We start from the raw sequence: 26,277 nt of genomic DNA, 5'->3' as shown, positions 1-26,277 counted from the left end.
ACTGCCAACAGCGTGAGCTGAAATGACAGGCTTAAACTACACATTTATCTCAAAGCTACAATTGAGTGAAATGAATCCCATCCCAAACGCAGGTAGCTTTTACTCAGGGCAGTTCAAGGACAAAGTCTGAGGAAGTCAACAGCAGTGTAGTAAAACATCAGTAAGATGCTTATAGGTATGTACCACAGCTTCAGATCCCCCGTTTTCCCCAAGTTTTGAATCTGACATACTTTCCCACATTAGTTATTGGCTTTCCAGCAGTTTGAATTTTGCTGTTTTCAACACTTCTGGAAGAAAACAAGACAGCACAGGGTAGCCTTGTCTCTTTGTGAGCCTGATTACTGAATTTCCAAACCTTTTTAGGTAAGCCAAAATACTGAGCACTGGAGTTTGCAATAACTCACCCTTGGGCCCCGTTCTGAAACCCTCTGAGAGAGGAATGAGTCTCATGGGCACTTTCTCTGCTTTCTCAATAGTCCTACTAAGATGCAGCTATGCCAGCATGAAGCATGGGAGAAGACCTGAGCATCTCACCCGCTCCTGCCACCTTAGTTTCCAGCCTCTCTTGCAGCAGAGGAGTCAAGCCTGAAATGCCCTTCTGCTCCCCTGGCAGGCACCCCATCTTTCAGAGCATTTGGAGGTGCCCTGCAGATGTTCCAGCACTTAGAAAGGTCAATCTTTAAACAGAAAGCACTTGTGCCTTTCGACCACAGCAGACCCAGTGTTTTACTGTGATAAAGGGCAGGAGCAAGCCTGTGTGCTCACATATGGTTAATCATCCAAAGCAGCTAAATGACCAGGAACTATGCAGGCTGTTGCTTAGGAGGGTTTTTCAGCGTAACACTACGGTGCATGTTTTCAGCTGCTGGCTTAGCTCCAGGAGCAGCGTGTTGGAAGGAGCACAGTTAACAAGCCTCAGTTGTAAAGAGGCATTTTTCTTTACATCCACTTACTCAAGCATCTGTTCAGCAAAATAATCATCAGAGCTCTCAGATTTCCCCCCTAAAACGAAACGGCTCTTGCTGAGTGCTGTGCTGAGCCAGCCGTCCCAGCCCCCAGCTGAGGCAGTGCCTCATCCCGTCACCACACTCTGCTGCCACTGTAGGTTATGCCTCACAAAATGAATCAGCTTTCCAACAAAAAATGGAATGGATGGCAAACTGGAGTTCTTTGTTAGGGACCCCCCACATGCAGAGGATGAGAAGGCTGAAGAAGAGCATGACTTTAGGGTTGGGGAGACCTTTCCTAGCGTAAGCCTTGCTAGGGGCTGCTTGTTAATTGATACTTATGGCCCTAGAATCACAGAATTATAGAATCATTACAATTGGAAAAGACCTTTAAGATAATTGAGTCCAATCACTAACCTCACACTGCCAAACCCATCACAAAACCATGTCCCTCAGCACCTCATCCATGTGTCTTTTGAATATCTCCAGGGATGGTGACTCTATAAATGCCTGCACGTGCAGCAGCAAGACACATGGCTCAACCTTCCTTCTCTTGACCTCTCCAGCCCTACATGGTTAAGTGACTCCTGTAGAGCTGTGCGGTGTGGGCTGGTGCACAAAATGAAGCTGGACTACCACAAAGTTCCCCTTTCTCCATTCTTTCTATACCACACACCTCGCTGTCTAATGTACCCAGCTGAGCAGGTACTGCGTGAAACAGTGATACAGATCAACGGAGGCATGGGAGGAATTGAGGGTAATTGAGGAATTGAGGGTGGGCAAAGGGATGGGAAAAGACACCAATTTCTGAGTGAAATCCTGAGATGTTGTCATGGTTTGACATGACAGCCTTTTCTGGTAAGGGGGAAGGGGCTGCAAAGATGGCTCCTGTAAGAAGTTGCTCACAACTCTCCCCAGCTCTGAGCCAGACCCACTTCTGGGGCTGAGCCAATTAGACGCCTCCACGATCACTTTTTAAGAAGAAGCCGGAAGGGGAGGTGTCTTCCTCCATCTTCTTTCTTTCTTCTGCCCCTTCTTCTCTTCTTCTGGCTGGTGGTGGTGCAAGGAGTAGGAACGGTGAGAGAAACAACCATGCGGACTCCAAGGTCAGTGATGAAAGGGAGGAGGTGTACTGTAGCAGAGACTCCCCTGCATTCTATGGAGAGAACTGGTGAAGCTGAGATTTATTTTCATTTCTTTAAAGACCCCGCATCAGCGGTACAGACTCATTCTGATAATGAGCCCGCATCAGGGGCAGAAACTCATTTTGCTAAAGCTGACCCCGGACCAGGGGCAGCGATTCACTTCATTAAAGGCCCCGAGCCAGGGACAGTGATTTTGGCCGGAGGAGGCCTTGTCCCGAAGGAGGGGCCCTTTATCACTATGGCCGGAGCAGGCCCTGTCCCGAGGAAGGGACCCAATATCCACAGCTGCAACTGTGGGGAGGAACCCACGACAAAGCAGCTCATTAAACTTATGCCCAGAAGAGGCCTTGTCCCAAGAGAGGGACCTTGCAACTGCAGAAACTGCAACCGCGGTGAAGAATCCACGCCAGAGATATTCACCAAGGACTGTGTCCCGTGTGAGGGAACCTGTATCGGCAGAAGCCACAGCTGCTGGGAACAACCCACACCAGAGAAGTTTGTTAAGGACTGTGTTCCGGGGGAGGAACCCCGTGTTGGAGCAGGGGAAGAATGCCAGGAGTCATCCTCATCTGAGAAGACAGAAGCGGCAAAGCCCATCTGTGAGAGACTGACCACATCCCCCACTCCCTGCCCCCTTGAGCTGTTGCGGGGGGAGGAGGTAGAGATATCGGGAGCAGTGAGCTGGGCCCGGGAAGAAAGGAGGGATGGGGGAGGGAGATCTTAAAGTGCTGGTTGTAATTTTCTCATCATCCTACTCCCTTTTTGCTTTTATTCCGTTCTGTTTCTTGTAGAATAAACTTTCCTACTTTCCTCTCTAAGTCGAGTACTGGACTCTGTTTTGCCCAGAACCATAATTGGCAGTGAGCCCTCCCTGCCGTTGTCTCAATCCACAACAATCTTGCTTATCTTTTTACTCCCATTTCACTGGGTCCTCCGCCATCTTAACGAGGGTGGGGGTGAATGGGGGCATCGAGCAAGAAACTGTCGTGGTGCTGTTGTGCTAGCTGGGCCAAACCACGACAGATGTGATATAGTGGAAGTAGCTATGTAGGTTGACAGTGGAAGAACACACTATGTGGCCACTGATGAACCTCTTTAACTGTGTCTTTCCCCAGCCTCATGTGTTTTCTCACCTCCCTTTTAAGTTCATCTACTGTAACCACACCAGTACTTTATTACCTCTGTGATGTCTTCTCTGGAAGAAAAATGACAACTCACCTGTTTTTCTAGCTCTATAATCATCTTCTCCTGTTGGTGAATCTGATGGTTCTTCATTTCCAGAACATGTTTTAAGCTCTCCAGATCTTCTTCTAAGTGCAGATATGGTGCTTGTGTAGTCTAGGAAATATACCAGTGATTTTGATACCTGTCAGCCATAAATGCATCTTCAGCCATATCGTAGAGTCACAGAATGGTAAGAGTTGGAAGGAACCTTTAGAGATCATCTAGCCCAACCCCCCTGCCAAAGCAGGGTCACCTAGATCAGGTCACACAGGAATGTGTCCAGGCGGGTCTTGAAGACCTCTAAGGAAGGAGACTCCACATCCTCCCTGGACAACCTGTGCCAGGGCTCCCTCACCTGGACAGTGAAATAGTAAAAGAGTAAAATGGAACTTTTTGTGTTCCAGCTTCATCTCATTACCCTTTGTCCTGTCACTGGATACAACAGAAAAAAGGTTCCTCAGTGCACCCAGTGGTTTAGGAAGTCTCAGTGATGTGAAAACCACTTGGACCTGTGCCTCCATAGCCCATCTGAATTCTCTCCTAGACTATCCCTTTGGCTGGATAGCCAATGGTACTTTTCTTGTCACCAGCCTCATGGTTAGAAGGACAAGATGCCAGCTTGTTCAGCAACCTCATTCCTACTCATAGCTTGGGAACTACACAAGGTGTTTTATACTTGTGCGTGGATTTGGGCTTGGGAAAAATACAAACATGAAACTGAGGAAACTGGACAGGGGGGCTGGAGGTGAAAATGACAGTGTTCTGCCTTGCTTCCAGCACAGCATCACAGTGCCCGTTAACAGAGAACAGATCTGGTGGGAAAAAGCTTCCCCTCTGCTCAAGAACTGTGGATGTAGGAGATACTAGGGTTCCACTCCTGGGAAAAAGATGTGCTCTGAATTACACTGATGAGATACTGTCGCTGACTCAAGCTGTTCTGGATTTTTCCCAGTGTAACTCACACCAGTGAACTGCCTGGTGGTACTTGGCATTAACACCACCGCGACACAGAATTTGTCCTTTCACATCAGTCACATACTGCAGCAGAGGTGGAAACACACTAATGCTGTTTCCCATGGCCAAGCCTATTGCACACATTTGCCCTCCTTTCCTAAGGAGTTTTCTTGCCTATAAGCTCACAGGGCCACTGTGAGTGGTGAGCCCATAGCTCACCCCACTATTTTCATTCTGTCCCCTCTGTCACATTGATTGCCCATGGGGTTGTGCTGTGAACACTCTTAAATGCCTCAAGTTAAAAGAATAATCTTTTTTGGAGGGCCATTTCAGGGTTATTTAGTTTCAGATAAAGAAACAGTATTAGATGAAATAAATACCTAATTTCACTGTAAATAAACAGCATGGCCCAAGGAGATAGGAGTTGAATAAATACTTTACATGGCAGAGCTGTACCCTGCAAGTCCAGAAAAACCTGACAGAACACAAAGGATATCAAAGAAGTTGTTGGTTCAGGAGGCACAAAAATAGAAAAGACAAAAAGAGAGGAAGAAGGAAAAGAGCAGACAGTGGTAAGGACATACGAGATAGAGTTACTGTTTGTAGACAGAGCTACAAAGGCTGGGTGAAAGAATAAAGAAGTAAAATCAGAAAATGATGGGCCTAGGCTAAGATTTCAACTCTTCCTCAGAGATCAAGGTCTGGGGTCTTCGTTGAGACCTGACCTCCATCCCCTGGTGTAAGGAACCCATTGATAATCCACTAAACCCCATAATGTGAAACAAGTATCTTGCAGACTGTACAGTTAGAGTTACCATCTACCTTCAGTTGCTCCTCGTAGGTTTTCTTCAGAGCCTCTTCAAATCGGTCTGCTTTGGCCTTAAGAGACTGGTTCTGGAAGGTGAGGGTGTCTATCTGGTCCTGGAAGGGAGACACACCACCTGTGTTATCACCCCTCCTATGTTCACACAGGTCGGTCTGCATGGTGAAAGCACTGTGGGAGCTCAGCAGGGCTTAGAAGCCCCTGCAAGGTGGTATTTTATATGTAAGGCTGCTTGAACACACAGTGCAGTTTTTGATAACTTCATGCCTCAGAGAATCCCCAAATGCCTGCCTGACACTGCCTAGGACTAGTTCAGGACATGTCTTTGATGCTTAATCACCCCATCACCTTGTGCTGCGTGAGAATGAGCACGTCCTTTCTTAAGAGAACTGCCATGGGCTTGAAAGAGATCGTTTTTGTGGTTCCTAGAGTCTGAGTGAGGCAGTAGATATCCCATCCCTGCTTGCTTCACCTTTCTAGGCCTCTAACAAGCAAGGATGAGTTAGTGGTGTGGACTTTAAATGAATGACATTTCGTCTCAGAGCTGTACACAGGAACAGCATGTTATTTTAAGCAATTGTGTTTCTGTTACCTCCATAGGCATTCCTGTTACCTCTCTACATACAAGTGTAAAAGCCACAGTTGCTGTGAAACTGGCATTCTTATCTTTCATGTATGTTATTTCTTGGCTGCAAGGTTATACTAGTGCTTATTGCAAAGCTGCTGGCATGCCATAAACTATCACAGCCACATGAGGAAGGCTGTGACAGTTGCTGTGTGCAACAGTCTGTGCTAGTCAGGAGGCTTAAAAATTGGAATTCATCTCTTCCTACAAAATCAAGCTGAGCTTGTATTATGTGCTGTGGCACCTTTACCTTCTTCTCACAAGATCTACTGGAGTCTACAGTGTATCTACACAGCTGCCCCACATTCAGGCAGCAGGGAATAGTTTAAAGCACCATTGGGGAGGACCAAGCAGGGAGAGGTCGGTGTCTCTGAGCCCTGCAGGTGCCTGCTGGAGGATACCATGCAGACAATGTGGTGCTCACAGCCACTGCAGGTGCCAGAGCTCAACCCACCACCCAGCCACCAGCTCGACTGTGCTCCTAGTGCTGGGCTAGCAGGGTCAAAAGGACATTTCTATGCTTTACCCAGCTGCCTGTGCCTCCCTTTAGGTTTGTCCTCTCTCCTCTTTCAGACAGTATTTTGCTGAACTAACCAAAGTGGGGAAAAACTTGAGGGGGCACCTTTGCTGCTAGATCCCAGTTTGGACAGGCAGAGGCCAAGAGGTACTAGAGCTGGTCATAAGCAACAGCCTGGGGTGCTGGGACTCTGCCCATCAGAGGGGTGGGAAATAAGGACACTGCTAACCTGCAGTGACAGCCGCAGTCTTTCAAAGTTCTCTTCCAAAAGTGCCTTCTCCAGCTGGTGAGCTACGTTCAGTTCTGGAGGAGACACAGAGACATGGTGTTACACAGTGAAGGGCAGTCAACCAGGGCCCGAGAGCACGGACACCGCCAGCCCAGCACCATTCCGCATGCAGTTATCGGGCACGGAGGCTGAGTAAGAAACTGGTAGTGATAGACTCTGTGACCTCAGGCAAATCATTTTGAATCAACATTTCCTGCCCGTCCGCTGGTTGCAGGTACCTGTGTTTCCACGGGACCAGGTTCTGATCTTTGAGAAGTGCTTGGAATTCCCGGCTCCCAGGAGCTCTGAACTTGAGAGGGTCAGTCTGGCCCTTTTGGTTAACAGTTCAGAGTGAGTATCCCCAAACGAAAGGTTTTCAGTGAGATATATTTAAAGACTTGGGTTGCAATTTCTTTGGGGAGAAGGGGGCTGGGTGGGCATGAACTCAGATGCAAAAATGCAATTGACAGTGCTTCTCCAGGAGCTGTGGCAAGTGACCTGTGAGGTTTATTCTGTGAGGCTGACAGATCAAAGGTTGCCCTACTAGACTCATGGAGTCATAGAGTCATAGAATGGTAGGGGTTGGAATGGACCTTTAGAGATCATCTAGTCCAATCCCCCTGCAGAGGCAGGTTCACCTAGATCAGGTTGCATAGGAACACGTCCAGGTGGGTCTTGAAGTCCTCCAAGGAAGGAGCCTCCACAACCCCTCTGGGCAGCCTGTGCCAGGGCTCCCTCACCTGAACAGTGAAACAGTTTTTTCTTATATTTAAGTGGAACTTTTTGTGTTCCAGCTTCATCCCATCCCCCCTTGTCCTGTTGCTGGCTACTGTAGAAAAAAGGGACGCCCCAACCTCCTGACACCCACCCTGTAGATATTTGTAAATGTTAATAAGAACAACTCCCCCTGCACTTAAAAACAGCCACAAGTTTCATAACCAAAGTGGAATAAAATTTAATCTCTAAAATTTAATCTCTAATGCCATCAAACTGTGATTCTGTGCAGCAGTAGCACCCACTCTACGGAGTTCTGCCCTCTGGCCCCTGCTCACTAGCCACAGCAGCAGCGAGAACACCAGTGCTCTGGTGCCCTGTCCAGCTCGCCAGCCAGCAGCCGCTGCAATGCCTTCTCCAGGCACAGGAGGGCATTTCAGACCTGCGCCAGCAGCCCGGAGCACAAACGCTGGCCACCACAGCCTCCACAAGCCACAGCCAAGCTTTGTCAGCAGAAAATGCTAACAAAAACGGACAGAGAAGAAAGTCCTCAAGCAAGGAACAATTTTTTATTGTCTCTGCTAATTTAAAAATGTCCTGCGAGACACCATCTCTGCCTACAAGACAGGGGAAGTGACTGTTCTCAGCCCACATTATGCCCTGGGCTGTGTGCAGGTGACATGGTGCAGAGCTAGGCAATATGGCTCAGTTTGGGGAAACTTGTGGGAAAACATACTAGAGCTATTTAAAAAATGAGACCCTCATGTTTATGTCTAAGAAAGAAAGGGAGCTTGTAGAGATAACTGCTAAAAGTCAGGCAAAGCATGTAAGGAGACGTATTCAGATACTGAACTGGTAGGGAGGAAACAGCTCTGTCTGTAGCACCAAATCCTGCAGGAAAACAGGAGCGTGAACTAAAGATAAGAGCTGAGGTACAGACTGGCACCAACATGTGGCTTTGGTCTGCTCAGCATAGCCAGACTTTTGCTACTGAACATGATGAGTCTTGTTTTTAGAAGCAGTGAAGGCATTCAAGCACCTAAATTCAGATTTGTTCTGAATTCAAACAACTCAAAGAACTTAAGCCTCCTGAGCACCCAATCGAGAAAAGTCAGCGTGTGAACTGAGGTGGAATACAGACTCTATTCAATGGGCCAGGAAGAAAGCCTTATCTTTGGCCCAAAGACCCCTCAGATAGTTTCAGGTGCAAGCTACATGCTGTACAGGCCACGTGCTGCTTTCCCTCACATGAGCCTGGTGGTCCACTAGGCCAACACAAATTTTCTGTATCATCTGCTCTGGAGGAAGAAAACCCAGGCTTACAAAATCTCACTAGAACACCAACTGTTGCTCTGGAATAGCTCTGTAGCCACTGGGTTGTCTTTGGCTTACCTTGAATCTTGCAGTCATTCTCATTCTGCAATACCACAATGCTGACCTTGTGGTTATCTTCCAACTGTACCATTGCAGCTTTGTGTACAGCTGTGATGTCTTCCACCTGTTACAAAGACAATGAATGGAGACATGGTCACAGCATTGGACAAGTCGTGGTACACCAAAAAGCCTCTGCTAGAGAGCTCCAGTGAGCTGGAAAGAGTAAAGGGATCTACTGAATGTGACATCTCCAGCACCTGACCCAGTTCTGTTTGTTGCAAAAAGGGCACATTGACCCCTTGAGTGACAGTGTGTAGCCACTGCTGACAGTGTTCTTATAACTTAATGGTGAGGAGGTACATAAGAAAGCAAAAGGCCAAAAAGCCATGTATGAAATGTTCAATATTGCACTAATCTAACTTATACTAATGACACAACTCCCTCTAAAGGTCAGATAAACATGCATAGTTCTGAGCCATCCTAGTTTTTGTCTTCACAGTACTTTGCTGCAATGATTTATATTGTAAGGTCTTGAATTAACTTTCATGGAAAGAGCCTATGAATTATCCATGGTTGTAAAATATTTATTTCTAGAGAAACATTGAAATTAGTGTCAGTGGCTATGTAAAATGGATTGCCATCTATCACATTTTTACTTGGAAAAGAGTATCTCACAAAGAGATCAACACCTAAATTCCTATGTCCTCATCAGCTGTATTTTGAATTCACATTTAGCCAGCTGATTAAAAGATATGACAGCACTTTCTCCAGTGTCGACACAAAGAGCTTTCAGGCTGGTGTGGAAGTAAGCAAGATGACAGTGGAGACACAAAACTTTTCCCTAATCTCATATTGAGGCTAGAAAGAGGTCCTGCTGCTGCAAACAGCCCAACAAACTGCACCGTACAGCATGCTGCACACAGGCATCATGAGGGCAAGGGATGCAGCTGGAAGAGGGCTGCGAGCACTCAGTGGGTTGGAGACTCCTTTAGTACATTGTGTGTTGCTAGACTTTGCTAAAGGGAAAGCAAGATCCCCAATTATGGTGTTTTGATTTGCATCATTAAAGAAAATCCAGCGATAAGCATTGACCAAGGTTAAGGCAGTGGTCCAGAGCAGCCGTTCCTGAATGCGATACATTGATTTGCTTTTCTGGGTTTTGTAATCACAATGATCATATTCCCTACATTTAACACACTAACTGAGATATCTGGCAAGGCAGAGGCTCAAACTATTTTACTTTTCCAATTAAACAGCTGTTCATGGCAAAGTAACCTGACTGTAAACAGCTGTTGTGTTCACTGTTATGCTAAATAATAACAGGAAATTACTCCAGCTGAGCAGGTCCTGACTGGAAGAAATGTTATTCCACTGCATTTACCTGTCAAACGTACGTGTGAGATTACCCAAAGGAGGCAACATTTCCAGCTGTACTGGAGAAAGCATGCTCTTACAATGAAAGACAGGCATTTCACCTGGAATTTAAAATACCCCAAACTCATTTTCATAATAATGTAGGAGACAACTCAGTGGTGAAGAGTTGTTTGCTAAACAATGGAGACTCCGCCTGATGATATATTGCATGAAAGAACAGGGAAAGGGGGGCTAGATGACTGACTGGGTTACTAATGAGAGAGGGACTATTGCTAGACTTTTCCCAGAGCACCTTGTGTATCATATCTGTGTACTGAAACCTCATGAGCTGTGCCACATTCTTTACCTCACCCTTGCATCATACTCTATTTATTCATACTCTAATTGTGTCTCAGCAGAGCAGCACCCTATAGGAATGATTAAGCTCAACTCCAGCATCTTCAGAAGAGGTCTCTTCACTGCCACCATCCTTGGCAGGTAATTTATCTATAAAGCCAATTAAATATGTTCCAAATGGACTGCAGAGATTTCTGTGTGCTTCATATCCACATCCCAAATGACTCTTTTTAATCTTCCAGCATGACCTCCTGTCTGTTTTTTACAGCAGATAGTCTGCTTGGCAGTGGGAAGCAGAGATCTTGGATGCTAATTCCAGCTTCACCACTAATTTGCTCTATAGGCTTGATTAACTCACTTAACACACATCACAATTATTTCTGGCTACTAAAAGAAGCTCAAGTGGGCTTTTTAAGGCTTAATAAAGTAAAATCAAGAGGAGGCTCCAGTGGGAGAAGTTCGATAGGCTGCTGGACAAAACAGCCTGAGCTGAGCAGTTGAAGTGAGAAACACCAGCAAGCCAGGATCTCAGCCTTTGCTTTGCAGTTTTGCCCTTAGCTACAAGGAGATTTGAGAAATATTGGGATGCACTGGCACACATGATTGGTTGTGAGGACTTTGGCTCTCATGCTCTACTGAAAGAGCTGCTTCACCTCCTCAGAGACAGATGAGCCTCCAAAACCTGACAACTGTGTATCCAAAGAAACATCAGGTACTTGATGCTAAAGCTAACAGTGACTACAGCAATACAGTGTGGCAGACTCAGCTGTGATTGGAAAGTGGGATGACTAACTTCCAACTTAGAATCATAGAATCATTTAGGTTGGAAAAGACCTTTAAGATCATCATGTCCAACCATTACTCTCACAACCATTCTAGTGACCTCTTTTGAGAAACTATGATCATGTTGTTCTTACAGTAAGTTAGCAAAAATTCATGTTAACAGAACATTGGACTATACAAGTAACTAATGAAAATGTAAAATCGTAGCGTCATGGAATTGTTTTGGTTGAAAAGATCTTTAAGATCATCAAGTCCAGCCACTATCCTCACACTGCCAAGCCCACCACCACCACCTCCCTGAGCAGCCTGTGCCTGTATCTTACAACCCTCTCAGGGAAAAAGTTCCTCCTAATCACCAATCTAAACCTCCCCTGGAGCAACTTGAGGTCATTTCCTCTTGTCTTTTTATTTGGGAAAAGAGACTGCCTCCCACCTCACTACAACCTCCTTTCAAATAGTTGTAGAGAGCAATAAGCCTCCTCCAGGCTAAACATCGCCAGCTCCCTCAGCCGCTCCTCATCAGACTTGTTCTCCAGACCCTTCACCATCTTTGTTGGCTGTCTCTGGACAGGCTTCAGCACCTCAATGTCCCTCTTGTAGTGAGGGGCCCCAAACTGAACACGGTATTCAAGGTTTGGTCTCACTAGCACTGAGTACAGGGGGACAATCACTGCCCTGATCCTGCTAGTCACACAATTGCTGATACAAGCCAGGAAGCCATTGGCCTTCTGGGCCACCTGGGCACACTGCTGGCTCACATTCAGCTGGCTGTCAACTAAGACTCCCAGGTCCTTTTCCTCTGGGCAGCTTTTCCAGCCACTCTGCCCCCAAGCCTGTAGCGTTGCCTGGGGTTGTTGTGGCCCAAGTGCAGGACCCAGCCCTTGGCCTTGTTGAACCTCATACAATCGGCCTCAGTCCATCACACCAGCCTGTCCAGGGCCCTCTGAAGGGCCTTCCTGCCCACAAGCAGGACTACGCTCCTGCCCAGCTTGGTGTCATCTTCAAACTTACTGAGAGTGCACTCAATCCCCTCATCCAGAGCACTGATAAATATGTTAAACAGTATAGGTGGTGATTGGCGATCAACTGGATTTAACTCCATTTACTATGACTCTCTGGGCCCAGCGACCCAGGCCTCCATCTCAGAGTCTCAGAGTAGGTCCATCCAAGCCATGGGCAGCCAGTTTCTCCAGGAGGATGCTAGGGGAGATGGTGTCAAAGGCTACTTGACACTTGATCTACTAAAATCCAAGTAAATCACACATCTGTATGCTGATGAATAGAATCACAATAGATGAGAATATGAGAAAAATAAGTATACTTCTAGTTAAAGCCTATGGTGACCTATATCATCCTTCCTTGCACTGACTGACTTGAGAGGCAAAAACCCACCATCTCTTCTTGTGGTCCTGGGAACTTGCAGAAACACTTCCAAGAGCAGGTAAGATAAATCATAAACTACGTCAGCAAAAAATTGACTGGGGGAACAAATTCCTTCACAAATGCTAATGCCTGGTGATCCAGGAGAGGCAAGGCTTGCAACTAGAGCTATCATCTTCTACTAGACAAACTGACACACTGATATAGTGAAAGGAAAAAGAAGCCAAGGCTTTTGGGAACACCATTCCTCCTTCACATCAGACAGCAAAGCAGAAAAGTTGCATTAAAAATCATCTTGCATAAACTGAAATGAGAACTAAAAGACCTGCTTGATGTTTACACCATGTGTTGCATGAGCCCTCTCACTTCACTGCATTGCCCTTTAACTAAGCATTGCAAACAATGATGGGCTCTGCTCACCTTATCTGTGTTGAGCAGATTCTTGTACCACCCTTGGTGTCACACAAACCAACTCCAAGAGATGGGTTGGGGAGCAAATATGCATGAGATGCAGAGCTAGTCTTAATTTTTTTGTTGTAAAAGGTCTGGAAGCACATGAAGACGAGTCATGGCAATGTAATGTACTACTATTTACAAACACCATTGTTTGCTAGTGCCTTCATGCTGGAGTGGTTAATATATTTCAGTAGCTGAACCCACTCAGTACTGGCATAGTCCACTCTTCAAAGGGAATGGGTGGAAACTGACCTTCTCCTGATGCTGCAGTTGGATTTGCTCCAGTTGCAGACTGTGCTTCTCCTGCAGACTATTCCTCTTGGTCTTGTACTCCTCCTGCAGCCGCTCCTCCAGTGCCTGCAGCTCCTCCTGCTGCTGCCTTTGGAGCTGATTCAACTTCTCCTCAAAACACCTCTCCAGGTCCTCCTTCTCACTCTGTAGGTTCTTCCATCTTGCAGTGTTGAGAGCTGCAGAGACAAGACTTGCAGTCAGGCTCTGAGCTCCTCAGAAGCAAACAGTGGCATTGGATCTGTTTGGAGACCACTGAGCACAGTGGTTCTCATTGATGTTGAGGCTCCCATGAGTCTCAGCCATCAAAAACCAATCATTGTTGCTTCTCTTTCTGTCTCCTCTTATACACACATACACACACACCTGAATTTACCTAAATAGAGCCACTGGCAAAGTATGCAAAGTCCATGAAAAAAAAGAAGTATAATAATATTATTAATTATAATAATAATGACAGTAACAACAAGTTAATAATTGATAAGAACACCAACAATGCAGGGAACTCCATGGACCTCCAGAATGACTATCCAGCACAGTCTTGGATCCACAAGTTGAGGCTTTGAGGCTTTTACTTTGCCTTGAATAGAAGAAATACGAGACAATCACTTGACAAAAAGCCTTTCAACTGTGATATAAGACTCTTCTTTCCTCTTCTCTCAAGTCACAGTGTTGGCTAAGCCCCCACTTGCAGTGATGTGCCAAGAGGGCAGAAGCTATCTGGGGTCTCAAGGTGCATCCTGTGCACATGTTATGCAGGGGATGTGACTGACCACTTGACCAAGAGAAGGAGATGCATTCCCCATTTTCCAGCTGCTCATCCCATAAACTCATCTCTTGCACTAGCTCCATCAAGGATCTCTTGAATCCATTAATGCACACTTGCTTAAAATCTTTGTTATATTCAAACCATGACGTTGGTTTCATGGAACCAGAGAGGGCAAATGAAAGGCTGGTGCTGAAGGCAATCAGAAAAACTTAAAACTTATACCCTTGTGAACTAACACAGTGACCATGTTTCTGAATTCACAACCATATCTACAACTAGTTCCAAAAGGGGCAACTCCAATAGTGCCATCAAGTCAAGGATATCCAGTCTATTTCTCCATGTGGTTCCTCGCCTATATTGCTTCTATGCCCAGAGGACCACTGAGGAAAGGACTATCTCAAACCATCTTTCCCCTCTCAGAGATTGAAAGCACATTAACATCTATGGCTAATCTGCCTTCTGAAGCAGTACAGCTCAGCTGAGACCTCCGACTGCCTTTCTGGAGTATCTGGGGTTCTTACCAAAACTGTCCCCATGTTCTCCATCAGGAGTCTGTATAAACAGAGGGTAAATGGAAGCAGAGCTCTTTATCTCCAGCACTGCAACTCTGTTTCCTTCCCATGAGATTGAAGCCCAGAAGAACTCAGCCTGATGGCTGAAGATAGTGCAAAAGCTCATCTTCTTCTCAAGAGTTGCAATGTCTTACACACTTCCTGTCTCTCCTGCCTCGATCAGAAACCAAACAGGGAAAGTGGTGTGTGCAGACACACAGGGAATACACAGACCAAATGGGACATGCTGCTTTTGCTGTCTTGTAACTGGCAAGCCACCTCAGAAATATTAATAAGCAAGTTCTGAGCTTGGTGTCCTTCAGCTGAACAGCAAAACATGCAAATGCACGGAAGTAAGCGACGCATTCCCAGTCACTGTGGTGGTGGTACATGGTTAGATAGCAAAACCCATGGACTTATGAAGAATGATTTGTCTAGCAAAGATGAGGTGCAATTAGCTCCAGTGTGTGTGTGTGTGCGTGTGTGTGTTGGTATCTTTGTTGTACTACTTACCAGCTTCATCCCTGATCTTTGCAAGCTCGACTCCTAACTCCTTTACTTTCACCAGGACATTTTCATTCTGTTCAAGGAAAAAGAGAAGAGAAATATGTACAGTCCCTAGGATAAGCAGGTTCACATGTTCATTAAGTAAAGCAGATTAGACTGATTCCCAGATATCTTTCTTTCTGGGGGGGGGGGGGGAGTGGAATTATAATGAGTCCATTCAGTTTTTAAATCAAGCTTAGGAGTCATGACCCACTGGCTACAAATACCTTGTATCTCTATGCGCACACACTCGCACAGGATGGCTCAGAATACTCTACTGTGTGTCTAAAAAGACATTTGTATTTTTCTGTCATTTGGCGTTCGATCTGTGTACCATTTACAGCTGGACTGCAGGTAGAAGTTTGTATTAATTCAGTTAAAATACCTTCATCTATTTATGCCTGCATTTAACCACCTCTAAACATAGCAATATGATCACAGTCAAATCTGCAGAGCGGATTACTGTACTCGCACCATTCTAGGCCCGGTGGGCATACTCATACAGTTGCCAAAAACAGCCTGATGTTCATGCCTATTTCCACATTTATTTCTGGTATTTTATTGTCTGTAACGAACAAGAGCTCCTCCCCTTAACCTGTCTCAAAAGAAGTCTGAATACTTAAGGAATTAAATCAGGTGAGCTGGCCAAAGGAAAATGAAAACATATTTACATTAAAAACACTAAGGTGCTATCACTAAAGTGCACAGACTTTGACAGCAGGTATCTTGTGAGTGCTGTGCAAACTGACAAAGAAAAGCCTTGGGAAAATCTACTGGAGCTTGGTTTAGTACAATAAATTTCCTGCATGATGGTTCAACCATAAGGGCACTTTAAATTGGAATGTATCCTGAATCATACTAGGAAGAAGACAATGGAACATATCCTGCTGGGAAGATCACTAATGATTAGGAAAACTAGATCAGACCACTAAAAGTATGTCTCAGCAAAGGACAAGAATCTTTAAAGGACACTACAAAAAATCATATTCAGGAGAAAAGGCAGTGCAGTGGCAAATGGAATTAAAGGGAGTCCTAGAAAGTAAATCTTTCAGTAACAAGCAAGCAAGGCTAATAAAAATCTAGGGCACAGAAGATTGGTTTGGCAGAAGGATACATAGCAGATAGGATAGCAAATTAGTTCTGTCTTACCAAAATGAAAGGAGGGGGAAAAAAAAGGATTTCATACCTTAATGTACCTGATTATTTTCCCTGAATCTAATTCTTAACTCTCTTCAGAGAAATAACACAACAGCTTTATTTTTGGTAATACCAGGAAATGGGAATCTGGAATTTAATTAATCCTTTGCACACTGCCCCTTTGATTTCTGCCAGGTCTAAGGGACACATCACTTTGTGGAAAGTATTTTTCTGTAAAAACTGTGATTAACTGAGAGATGAAATGAGCTGATTCAAGAGTCTCAGATGCCTGAGGAGAGCCGGGTGATACAGTCATCCTTCTACCTCAGCTATGGGAAGAAGCCAGGCACGCAAGACTGAGCTCCTCCACACAGCCAGCTCCATACACTGCTGAGTAATGCACAGGGGTTGTGTGCCAGGACTGCAGAGTCCCCTGTCCTGACCGACTGCATTAGGCTCAGAATGAAATGCAGTGGGTTGTTTTGTTTAGTTGGGTTTTTTTAATTAGTTAAAAAGCTATGAGAAAGAAAAAACCCAAAACAAAGGTCTGGATAAATACAGCCTGGTATGTTTAAAAAAATCGCAGCCCTTCAGGCAGCCTTACAGAGATAATGTTTCCCCCTTTGGAGAGTATCACTGCATCTGCCCATACCCTCACTAGAGTCATTTTCAGAAGTGTTCTTGACAGATTGCCAGGACCAGTGCCCTTGAAGGTGTGTGCCCAGGGATACACTGGACTTAATACCAACTCCCACTATTTGAATCAAGCCGTTTGAAGCAAGGGAGCTCTGTATAAATCATTGTCAGCACCTACAGATAAACAGAACTCAGGGGGATTGTTACTATCTACTTAAATGAAGAAAATTGAAAGCAAGTAAAAAGTGACATCCTAGGAAAAAAACAAGTGTTAAAACTTTGATTCTCCATAGGAAAAATTACAGACTCCTTTTTTTACATTATATTTTATCTTAGATAAGGTTTGTCCTACCCTTGAGGACACTTGGTGGTGAGACTCTCTCCAAAAGAGTAGAGAGTCACCATGGTGCCAACTTAAAAATGCTACTGCTTAACTGAAGCTCCAGAAGAGACACCACCCCACCATGACTGTGGGCCTCCCTGCTGCCTCCCACCATTCTGGAGTCATGGTTTCCAGAGCAGCCTCTGGGGCTACCTTGAGCAGTTGATGTTGGCACAGCTCAGCTTTCTTTGCTGTCACTTGCCTGCCCTGCAAATCCTTCTTGCATTGTGTTTTTATTTTAGTTAGAGCTTTCTGCCCTTAAGAACCACATATTTATGTTTCCTGGGAGGCCAGATGTGCAAAGGGTTGCCCTCAGTGTTAAGGTCTCAAGTAGGTCCTCTTTCCCAGAGTGTTCTTTTAGAGAATAACAGTGAGTTGCTTTTCTTCTTCAAGAAAGCCAAGGTGTAGCTTTGGCTAATTGTCAGATTAGCTTCATGGTCTCTTGGATGTGCAGTGAACCTAAAAATCCCTGACATTTTCTGTTAGTGTAACCTGCTTTGTCAGTGTAACGTGATAGGTTTGGACTGCACACGTTCCCGTGTCAGTGCAAACATGACACTAATACAAAATTAAAAAGTCCCTCCTTGTTATCATCACTGTGGCTCTGCAGACAACCAGCCCTTCAGTGTCACTGCAGTGGGGATCCAGGAATGCTAGCACTCAGGAAACCAAACATCACAGCGGAACCAAACTGAACCTGACGTGAGAACGCAAAGCTCTCAGGTCTAGTGCTGACATTCATATAGGCTCAATGTCAAAACATCAAAGCAATGAGAACATTCACAAGCACGTGAGGACAAAACTGCCAAAACAAATGTGTAAGAAACCAAATTAACAGGATATCCCGTTGAATTAATCAATCTTCATTAATATTTATCTCAACAGAGTCTTTGAAAGAGATGAGAGGGTAAAGAAGGAACCATTGCTGCCCTCCCAAGAGTTTTCTGTCTAACAGGCTCAGCATTTTAAAGGAGTTTTGTAGGTGCCCTTTACTAGGCCACCGGTTGGAGTTGAGCCAATGAGGGAGAGTGACTCAGGGCCAAATCCAACTGGGGTTTAGAAAGGCTGAATGACACCAGTCATACAGCCATTCCCAGTGGGTGAAAAGGTCAGCAGAACTGTAAGGAGGTTATGCAATTATCCAGCCTTTCCATGTGGCAGGTGAATGGCAAGGGAGAAAAAAACTGCTTGGGTGTGGTTTGGGATTATTTTTTCTGCATCCATTTCAGTTCCTGAGAATTTAGATTCACCCTAAGACAAGAAAACATGTGGTAGTGATCAGTTGTTCATCAACCCTCGGTAACCTCACAACAGAGGGGTCCTCTGAGAGACTGAGCAAGGCAGGGAGCTGTTTAATTTCCAAGGCAGCTATATGAAAAACCCACTGATACCTGTTTGGGTCCTTAAAATACCCTCTCCTGAGGCAGTCCATGCCAAGGATGCATGGGACCTCTGGGCCAGTCACAAAGGACTGCATTTGCCACTCATTCCCCACTAGATCCATTTCAGCTTCCAATGCAGCTGTTGGGATCCTCCTGTGACTCCAGAAATGTACAAGTTAAAACACTGCATTTATTTTCCAGGTACTTTTAATAAATGATGGATTTCATTATTGCTTGGAAAACTTGCAACTTCATTGCTTGGAGAATGGTCTTCCATTGGCTGCATCCCAGGAAATGACTCTAATAGTGAAGTAATTACCATGAAGTAAAACTGGACTCATTGTGGAGATGAAGAAGACCTTCTTCTTCATACCTGTACTCCACAACACAGTGCTTAAGTCTTGTGTCTGGATTATGTCCCATCTCCTCAGAGAGAAAGAAAAATAGTACAGAACAGGTAGGATGATATGTTCGCTCTATGCTTTAACTACTGCTCTGCTGAACACAAGACACAATAGTGACTCTCTCCTATAATTTTAGTTTTATAACATACAGGCTCCCAATATTTCTCCCTTGAAAGGCTCAATGTCGGGCTGCATTTCAGCAAGTGAAACAGACCCTGAAAATGACACTTACGTGTTCTTCGTTCAACTCAAAACTCCCTGAGGATAGACTGAGGCATGACTTATATTGGCACAACATCCAAGCAGCTCCAGAACTCCTGATGGGTAGTCATGCAGGTAGAGAGGCAAGAAGGAAGGAGGAATTAATCCAACTAAATAACAGTGCCTAAAACTTGGCGGTGTAGCTCAGGAAAAAAAAAAAGCAGAATTTAGATAGAACTGCATGTGAGCACCTGGAAAAATAACTCTGTAAAAGGCACCATGAAATGGGCCTGAGGATGGGCAAGATGCTGGTGCTGTCCAAACAAAGGGACTCAAGGGGAGAGGCTGATCGGTGTCTGAGCAACCTGATCTAGTTGAAGTTGAATGTCTGAACCCTGTTCATTGCAGGTGGGTTGGACTAGATGACCCTTAAAGGTCTCTTCCAACCCAAGCCATTATATGATTCTATGAAAGGTTCTACCTTAGTTGCACGGAACTTCACTCAACAACTAGATATCCTCGAGGAGACATCTTCAGGTAGACAGGTCAAGATTCTACTTTGGACCAGGAATAATTGTAGGATAGGAAGGCAGAGTTGAGATTTGCCTTAAAGTATCTCTCCTCTGAGAAATGCAAGCTACATGAGCAAAATGAATTCATTAGAAATGCTAATTAATTCAATCTCCAGGTACTCATTAATGATAGGTAAGTAATAGTAGTTCACTGGACAAATGGGTCAGGACAAGCAAAGAACATCAGAAAATTGCCCAGATCCACATAGCAAGTGAACTGCAGCTAGGAAGTGGAGAGCCTGGAGTTCCCTCCCCACACTGACACATCTCCCCTCCCTGCTAACTTACGTGCTTACTTATATTCTGATGTCCAAATATATGTACAGCATCTCCATGAACACTTTCCAGTTCTCTACAATACTTCCTAAAAATATGCCCTGCACACAAGTGCTCTGTGGCACTTGTTATTAGAAGTGCTCCTTCAGAATAGCTTTTCTGTATCCAATGCTTTCAAAACATTAAAAAACCCACCAAACCAAACCTGTCCTTGCAAATGGTGCTTAGTCACTGTTGTGTTTTACTCAGAGTTCCCTGGGGCAAGGCCTTAAATTATTGTGTGAAAGCAAAGCACATACACTGGGAATTCTCTTGTAGCAATAAATATTTCAGATGATACTTACAGAAGCAATAACTGAATTCCACTGCAGCTGATGCTCAAAATGATCTACAGTCTTCTTTCCAAAAACAGGTACTTTAACACCGATCTTTCAAGCATGCTGCTTATCAGGTAATCCTCCCTCATCATACTCTTTAGGTAAAAGCTTACAAGCACCTAGATATTTCCCAGTGACTGTACTTCAACAAGTTGTATATTAAGTCATGCATTTTTTCTTAACCTGGTTAGCAGCACCCCTCAACCTATATTTGAACATAATAGGTAAATGGGAGACACTATCATCTTTGCATTAGACAGAGTATACGAATATGTTTAAAAGCCAAACTCTTGACAAAACACACTGCACAAGCATGTGCTTCTGCCAAGATAGTTTCTATTAAGCAAATTAAATGCATATGTTCATTTTCTCCCTCTTCTGTATATACTTTAAATCTAGGCAAATTTCCAGAAGAACAGCACAAAAAAGCTACACGTTAGAAAACTCCCACAACTTCTCTCACACATGCTCTTCTCCTGCTACCTGTAACTGTGCACTTACTTCTGCACTGACATTTCTAACATGACCCGTTTTGGCGCCTGGGAATTTATTCGATTTAGATTCACCCTGACACAAGAAAACATATAGTTTTGCCTTTCATTTCTCCTAGAGCGGGGGATCAATCCTCTGTCAGAAAGGAGAATCACGAGAGAGGTAAAACCTTAGGGCAGCCAGAGGGTGCATAATCTCTCTTCAAACTTTAAAACTCTGTATACACAAAGTTTCCCTTATAACTCGTACTCCACATGGTCCTTTAAAAATGCATGAAAAGAGTAGCAAGACATCAAGCCGGCGGCTACTACAGAAGATGCCAGCGGTCCCTCCTTGTTTCACGAAAACTCAACTCTTACATTTAGACTGCAGGATGAAATTATGTAAGGCGCTGCAGTGCCGGCGAGAAGCGGCGGTCCGACTCGCCCCCGGGGAGCCCGAGTGCAGCCCGCTGTAAATCAGCCGAGCATCGCTCCCCGCTCGCCACCCCGGGACGCGCACACGCCACCGGCGCCAGCGAGAAGCAGCTGCACCGGCTCAGTGCCTCCCGGGCCCTTCCCCAGAGGAGAAAAAGAGGCAAAAGTACCGTCTCGTCCTGGCACCGAACGCAGGAGCAGCACTTGCCCATCCTGGCAGGACCGCGACCAGCCGGACGGCCGCCGGGCTCGCCCGGAGCCGGAGGGTGAGCGCCGAGGGACGCCCCTGTGCACAGCGGCTGTCGCCGGGGCCAGGCAGGGCCGGCCCCCGTGGCTACCGGCTGCGCCCCGGGACGCCGGGGGCTGCCCGCGGCGCCGGGGGCGGTAGGGGGAGCGCGTCCGGCGGGCGGCCGTGCCGGGGCAGCGGCGGCGGAGCGGTGCAGCGGGCAGCGGCCCGGCCCCCCGCGTAGGGCCGCCCGCTCCCCTCCCTGCCTGCGCGCCGCTGCTCGCCGGCTCGCTCGGGCCGCTCCCGGCAACGCGGGTCCGGTCGCTGCGGCTGCCAAACGCGGGCCCAGGGCAGGGCACGGCCGGCAGAGCCATGGCGGGAGCGCGTCGGGACGAGGGGCGGCCGCGAAAGCTTTGGAAACTGCGCGGGCAAAGCGCCGGCCGCGGCGGAACCCGAGAGCGAGCCCGGGCGCCCCGAGAGCGAGCCCGGGCGCCGCGCGGGGGCCGGCGCCGGCCGAGTCTCATCCTCGAGCCGCGGTCGCGCACTGTAGTCCCGTCCCCGCCGGCACCTGGCCGGTGCCTTGCACCCCAACGCCTCCCGGCTCGCTGCCGGCGCGGCTCCCCAGTTCGCTTCAGGGCGGGAGATGGGCAGCGCGGCACGGCCGCGGCTGCCCGATGGGGACTGTGGCTCCGCACCGCCGCTCCGCACTGCTGCTCCGCGGCCCTGCGCGGCTCTGCCCTTGCAGCCCCGAGGCGAGGCGGGGTGCGGGGAAGGGGATCCGCTCCGAGCTGTCTGCTTTCCCCGATCTTCGGATACACTACATAACCTAACTCTAACCCTAACCTGCACATATACACATCTGTGCTCTATGTGCCCTCTCTGTATGTCTGTACCCTCTGGGAATACATTTTCTCAGCTGGACCAGGGTCATGGAGCTAGAGCAAACTTACCTCTCCTGGGCTGCTGCTTCAGGCATGATATATTTTTCTCTAACAACTTATACTGAAGATAGTGCTAGACAGAGGCAAAACAGTTCAGTGACCTACACTCAAGGTGGTATCTGCGCTGCAAAATGCCTACACTGTTTAAACTCAGACAGCATTATTTTCCTGAAAGCTGAATCACCACCAAACAGACAAAAACCCTACCTTGCCCTTAATGTTGAACAGCTCTGCTGTACAACACCAGGAAACTCAGATCTGTGCCTCTCTGGATAGGCATGTTTGTTTAATTGTATTTTCTACTGTGACTGGTGATGCATGAAGTCACTTGGAAAATCGTAGGAACCAAAAAGAATCTCCAGCAAAACTTTGTGTCAAATCACATTTAAATGCTTAGGTGACTTTCTAGTTTGCATCAAATTCATGTTCCCTGCTCTTCCTCATCCTTGCCAGGACTTTATAATAAAGTTTCAGAGTATCACAGACAAGAAATAATTAAAAAAACCCAACCAAAAAGTCAAAATAAACACCAAAACTTGAACCAAATAAAAAAATCTCACTCAACATACATACATTTTAAGATGCTTATCCAAAATCTAACTTTTCTTTATGGTATATGAACATTAATTTAGTTGGCTACTAAACAGCTACAGAGTGAAAGTAAAAAGAGATTTCCGTGTATGGTGAAACAAACCGTTTCATCCTCACTGCAGGAACTACTTTTTTGCTACACAACTTGAAGACCGTGACACAGATATTTTGCAGTCTAAATCCTGACTGAAGACCTCTCCTGGTTGACAATAAACTAACCATAAGCCAGCAATGTGCCCTTGTGGCCAAGAAGGCCAATGGCATCCTCGGATGCATCAAGAAGAGTGTAACCAGCAGGTCTAGGGAAGTTCTGCTCCCTCTCTACTCTGCCCTGGTGAGGCCTCATCTGGAGTCCTGTGTCCAGTTCTGGGCTCCCCAGCTCAACAGGGACAGGGAGAGAGTCCAGCACAGGGCCACCAAGATGACGAGGGGACTGGAACATCTTCCTTGTGAGGAAAGGCTGCGGGAACTGGGGCTGTTTAGTCTGGAGAAGAGGAGACTGAGGGGGGATCTCATTAATATTTACAAGTATATAAATGGTGGATGTCAAGAGGTTGGGACATCCCTTTTTTCTGTGGTATCCGGCAACAGGACAAGGGCAATGGGATGAAGCTGGAACACAAAAAGTTCCATTTAAACATAAGAAAAAACTATATCACTGTCAGGTGACGGAGCCCTGGCACAGGCTGCCTAGGGATTGTGTGGAGTTGCCTTCCTTGGAGGTCTTCAAGACCTGTCTGGGTAGGTTCCTATGCAACCTGATCTAGGTGAACCTGCTTCTGCAGCAAGGTTGGACTAGATGATCTCTAAAGGTCCCTTCCAACCCTACCATTCTGTGATTCTATGATTCTAATTGCCATAAAAAATCATCATCTCACTTGTAGACAAATTGCCACAGCCATTTCTCTGAGCTGGCCATTAGTACTACAGTATTTAGATCAACACATCTGACTATCAAGCAAGGAAAACAGAAACTCTGTTCTTGTTATACTTTTAAAGTGAACCATGTATTCAATCCCTCTACTAATAAAGATAGATTTGCTGTTTGTGTGTGATGATAAATCTAAACTAGAGATAAGCTACCAAGGTCTAGTCACCACTTTAGTATCCCCCGAGCACTAAATTGGAAGAGAAAGTTGAAAAATTATAGCTTTCTAGAATTACATCATGGAGGAGAACACTAGGAGAAGGAGAAGTACTTCAGGGTCAAAAAAGTGTGTGAACTTGGACATACCCAAGTCTTTCAGTCATGAGAGGTTCTGAAACAGTCCTCCAGTAGTAACAGAGGAAAAGACAGAAACTTTTAAGCTGAAATTTGATCGTTTTAGGGAAGAAGTTACAGGATTTGGTTGCTGGCAACAGGAAGGGATTGGATTTGATGACCTGGGGAGAACTTTGCTAGCCTGAAATTCCTATCCAAGCAATACTGCTTGTCTATCTGTGCATTGTCACCAATGTATTGCTATATATCTTGCTGATGGGCCGCACACAAAATGTGAGTGTGCCTCTGTCAAACTCCTTTGAATGGAGCTCACCCAGCAGATCTGATTCACATTGCCCTTCAAGGCAGAAAGGAGAGGTCTGTGGATAAGACAGAAGCCAACACAGCCTGGGAAATCCCATGCTGTTAGTTAAAAAAGCATCTTGCATAGAAGTTGTACATTTTTTTCCTATTGCTGACAGAAAATACAGGTAAGTCCCACAAAGAGAGATGTTCCTTGTTATTTACAGGATTAGCAACAGGGATAAGAACAAAGGCTATTAAAATCAGATTTTAAAACATAAAACTCATAGCACGCGACGAGCGACTTAACAGGAACTGTTTTACAGGATACTGGATCCTCCAACATTTATTGACTTCGGTGGAAACACAATGTAGTTAGCACCTGAGAGGGTAAAGCTCCTGGGCAATCAAAGCCCAAGGAAGACCCCTATGCTTTCTTAAATGTCCCAGGGGAATTGTTTAGTCTATAAACAATGCATTCTAATGGCAAAGAGGCATGATGGGCAGCAATTTTTCTTGCACTGACAGAATCAATGCTTTCCCCTGTGACAGGCATAACACAATTCCTATTTACTGTCCAAGCAATTACAATATTTTATGTCTATCTGAACTAAACTGAGAGAAGTAGGGTTTAATTAGCCTTTTTTGGTTTTGTAATTTACTGAAGTCCTGAAATATAGCACATTATTTAACTCCATAATGGTCTTTATGTATTTGTTAATAGACACTGTATGTAGAGGAGAAACAACATGTAATTTGTGATTCTGAACATATATTCTAACATATACAAGCAGCTTTGGATTCTTGCCCATTAGTATCTGATGTTTACCTACTCTATGGAGGTTTGCTACCATTCCCAGGAGAGACATAGGACTTTCTCTGGGTCTTCAGTGCTGGTCTGCAAAGGTTTGGCAAGTGTGAAGATCTCAAACAGAACCAAAGACTAGGGAAAGCTCTGTGAGATATAGGTAGTAATGTTGTGCTATGTATGTCACTGAGCAGAAGAATGCTTAAGTGAACCGTGTGCTATTAATCTTTTATGAAACACTGGCAGTGCTTGCTGAGAAGCACAGCATGTGAAGTACCTCAAACAAATATTTAAGTTGAATGGGTAACGTCTGAGGGCAAGAACAGGAAAAGACATTACAGGGAACCTCAAGGGACACAAATTTGTCAGCAGCAGGACTGTCAGCTCTGGGAATGGGTTGATAGGACAGTAATGGGTTATGGCAATAAACATAGGAAACTAGGAGAAAGCTGAGGATATGGAGTTATGGGATATGGAGAGAGATAATAGGTAGAGAAGGCTGAGGTGGACCATACCACAGGTTGAAAAACTGTTTCACCTGGTAAAAAACCCCAAAGCATGGATTCAAAGAGGAGAAACTGAGGAGGAAGGGAAAATTGTTCAGAAGATGGCATATCAGAAGACAAAGGGCTATACAGCAGAGAAGAGAGGCAGGGAACAGACAGCAGGAATGAGGAGATAAGGATGAAGGTCAGATTCAGATGACCTGGTGCATAACCGAGGCACCACGACTTCTGCGATGTCTCAGCTCTAGAGGGTGACGGCCAAGTCCGCACTCGCCGCCTCCTGGCATTCCCTGCGCTCAGCAGCCAGAGGCGACCGTGACACTGACACTAAGCACTTCCAAAGGAGGGCGTG

The 26,277-nt window shown here is 45.8% G+C and overlaps 1 protein-coding gene across 1 annotated transcript in view; it reads right to left on the bottom strand.

The window, feature by feature from the left end:
• The window catches only part of MTUS2 (microtubule associated scaffold protein 2), a 176,522-nt gene that overhangs the window by 1,924 nt on the left and 148,321 nt on the right, over positions 1-26,277 (bottom strand). The window contains exons 7-12 of the mRNA XM_062020432.1: positions 15,042-15,108; positions 13,173-13,387; positions 8,610-8,715; positions 6,465-6,538; positions 5,093-5,191; positions 3,311-3,430 (exon numbers count right to left, since the gene is read on the bottom strand). Coding sequence (XP_061876416.1) covers positions 3,311-3,430; positions 5,093-5,191; positions 6,465-6,538; positions 8,610-8,715; positions 13,173-13,387; positions 15,042-15,108 — 681 coding nt within the window. The remainder of the gene's footprint in view (positions 1-3,310; positions 3,431-5,092; positions 5,192-6,464; positions 6,539-8,609; positions 8,716-13,172; positions 13,388-15,041; positions 15,109-26,277) is intronic.

This window comes from Colius striatus, chromosome 1, assembly GCF_028858725.1.
Source record: "Colius striatus isolate bColStr4 chromosome 1, bColStr4.1.hap1, whole genome shotgun sequence".
Classification (NCBI taxonomy): Eukaryota; Metazoa; Chordata; class Aves; order Coliiformes; family Coliidae; genus Colius; species Colius striatus.
This window is presented reverse-complemented; position numbering and strand designations above follow the sequence as displayed.